Raw genomic sequence first — 1340 nt, forward strand, 5'->3', positions numbered from 1 at the left:
ATCGATTGCTCTCGTCGAGTTCTCGAAGCACAGCGAAAGAGTCTGGTCCAATCCGTTCGATTACGCGCGCATTGAAGTCGGGTTGAAGATTTGGAATCCACGCAGGCCCGAGGACCCGCTCTACAACGACCTCCTCAAGAAGCTCCTCAACGACATCGACAACGGCCTCATGGACGTGTTGGGCCTCAAGGGCGAGGCGCTCCCCCTGCTCTGGACCTGCGACTACATCCCGAAGAACCCCGAGGGCTGGTCGAAGCCGGGCAACGCGTGCGCCATGGACACGGAGTACGTCGTCGGCGAGTTCAACTGCTCCTGCGTCGGCGTGTCCAAGTTCCAGGCCGTCTGCGGCGGCGAGCTCACGCTCGCCGACGTCTCCGACGCCGACTACTTCGACGGCTGCGAGCTCACGGACCTCATGGGCAAGCAGGCCATCAAGATGCTCAAGGCCACGCAGAAGAAGTGACCGCGCCGCGAGCCGCGCGGCCCCGGGCCGCGCGCCCGGCGCCCCGGCGCCCCCCGGCGCCCGCGAGCCCCTCGAGGCCCTTCGTAGAGGACGGCGTCTTCCGCCGCCCGGGGCGCGGCGCGGGGCGCGGACGTCGATCCTCGGCGAGAGAGTTAACTTGACGGCAAGAAGCTCCCGGAGAGCTTGCGATGGCTCCTCGAGCCAGTGCTTCAATGCGGCGCGCGGTCGTCGTCGGCCTGCTCTGCGCATGCATGGCGTCGGCCCTCGAGCGCCGCAGGAAGATCGCCGTCGTCGGCTCCGCCAACTTCGACACGACCTACGCCGTCGGCGCCAAATTGCCGACCGCCGGCGAGACCGTCGTGACGGGCGGCGCGCCGGCGACGTGCTGCGGCGGCAAGGGCCTGAACCAGGCCGTCGCCGCGGCCCGCGTCGGCGGCGCCGGCGTCGCCGTGGAGTTCGCGGCCCGCGTCGGCGACGACGCCGCGGCCGACGCCGTGCGGTCCGCGCTCGCGGACGCGGGCGTCGGCGCGGCGCGCGTCGCGGCGACGGCCGCCGCGGGCACGGGCCTCGGCGTCGTGCTCCTCGAGGACGGCGGCGAGGTGCTGAGCGTCGTCGTCCGCGGCGCGAACTTCGCCGGCTGGGACGGCGGCGAGGCCTGGGACGACCTCGTCGCGGGCGCCTCGGCCCTCCTGCTCCAGCGGGAGATCCCCGAGGCCGTCAACGCCGCGGCCGCCGCCGCGGCCAAGCGGGCGGGCGGCGTGATCGTGTTGCAGGACGCCGGCGGCGAGGACCGGCCCCTCGACCCAGAACACGTCGCGAACTGCGACTACCTGAGCCCGAACCTCTCGGAGCTCCGGCGCCTCGTCGGCGCCGACGG

The 1340-nt window shown here is 72.3% G+C and overlaps 1 protein-coding gene across 1 annotated transcript; it reads left to right on the forward strand.

Annotated features, from left to right (window-relative positions):
• Nucleotides 1-105: 105 nt before the first annotated feature.
• On the forward strand, nt 106-1326 carry AURANDRAFT_69377 (hypothetical protein; the record flags this gene model as incomplete). Its single annotated transcript, XM_009045145.1, has 2 exons — nt 106-459; nt 741-1326. Coding segments are annotated over 2 exons (940 nt in total), but the record flags the coding sequence as incomplete, so codon positions are not given.
• Nucleotides 1327-1340: the final 14 nt, after the last annotated feature.

This window comes from Aureococcus anophagefferens (genome assembly GCF_000186865.1).
Source record: "Aureococcus anophagefferens unplaced genomic scaffold AURANscaffold_1589, whole genome shotgun sequence".
NCBI classification, from domain to species: domain Eukaryota; class Pelagophyceae; order Pelagomonadales; family Pelagomonadaceae; genus Aureococcus; species Aureococcus anophagefferens.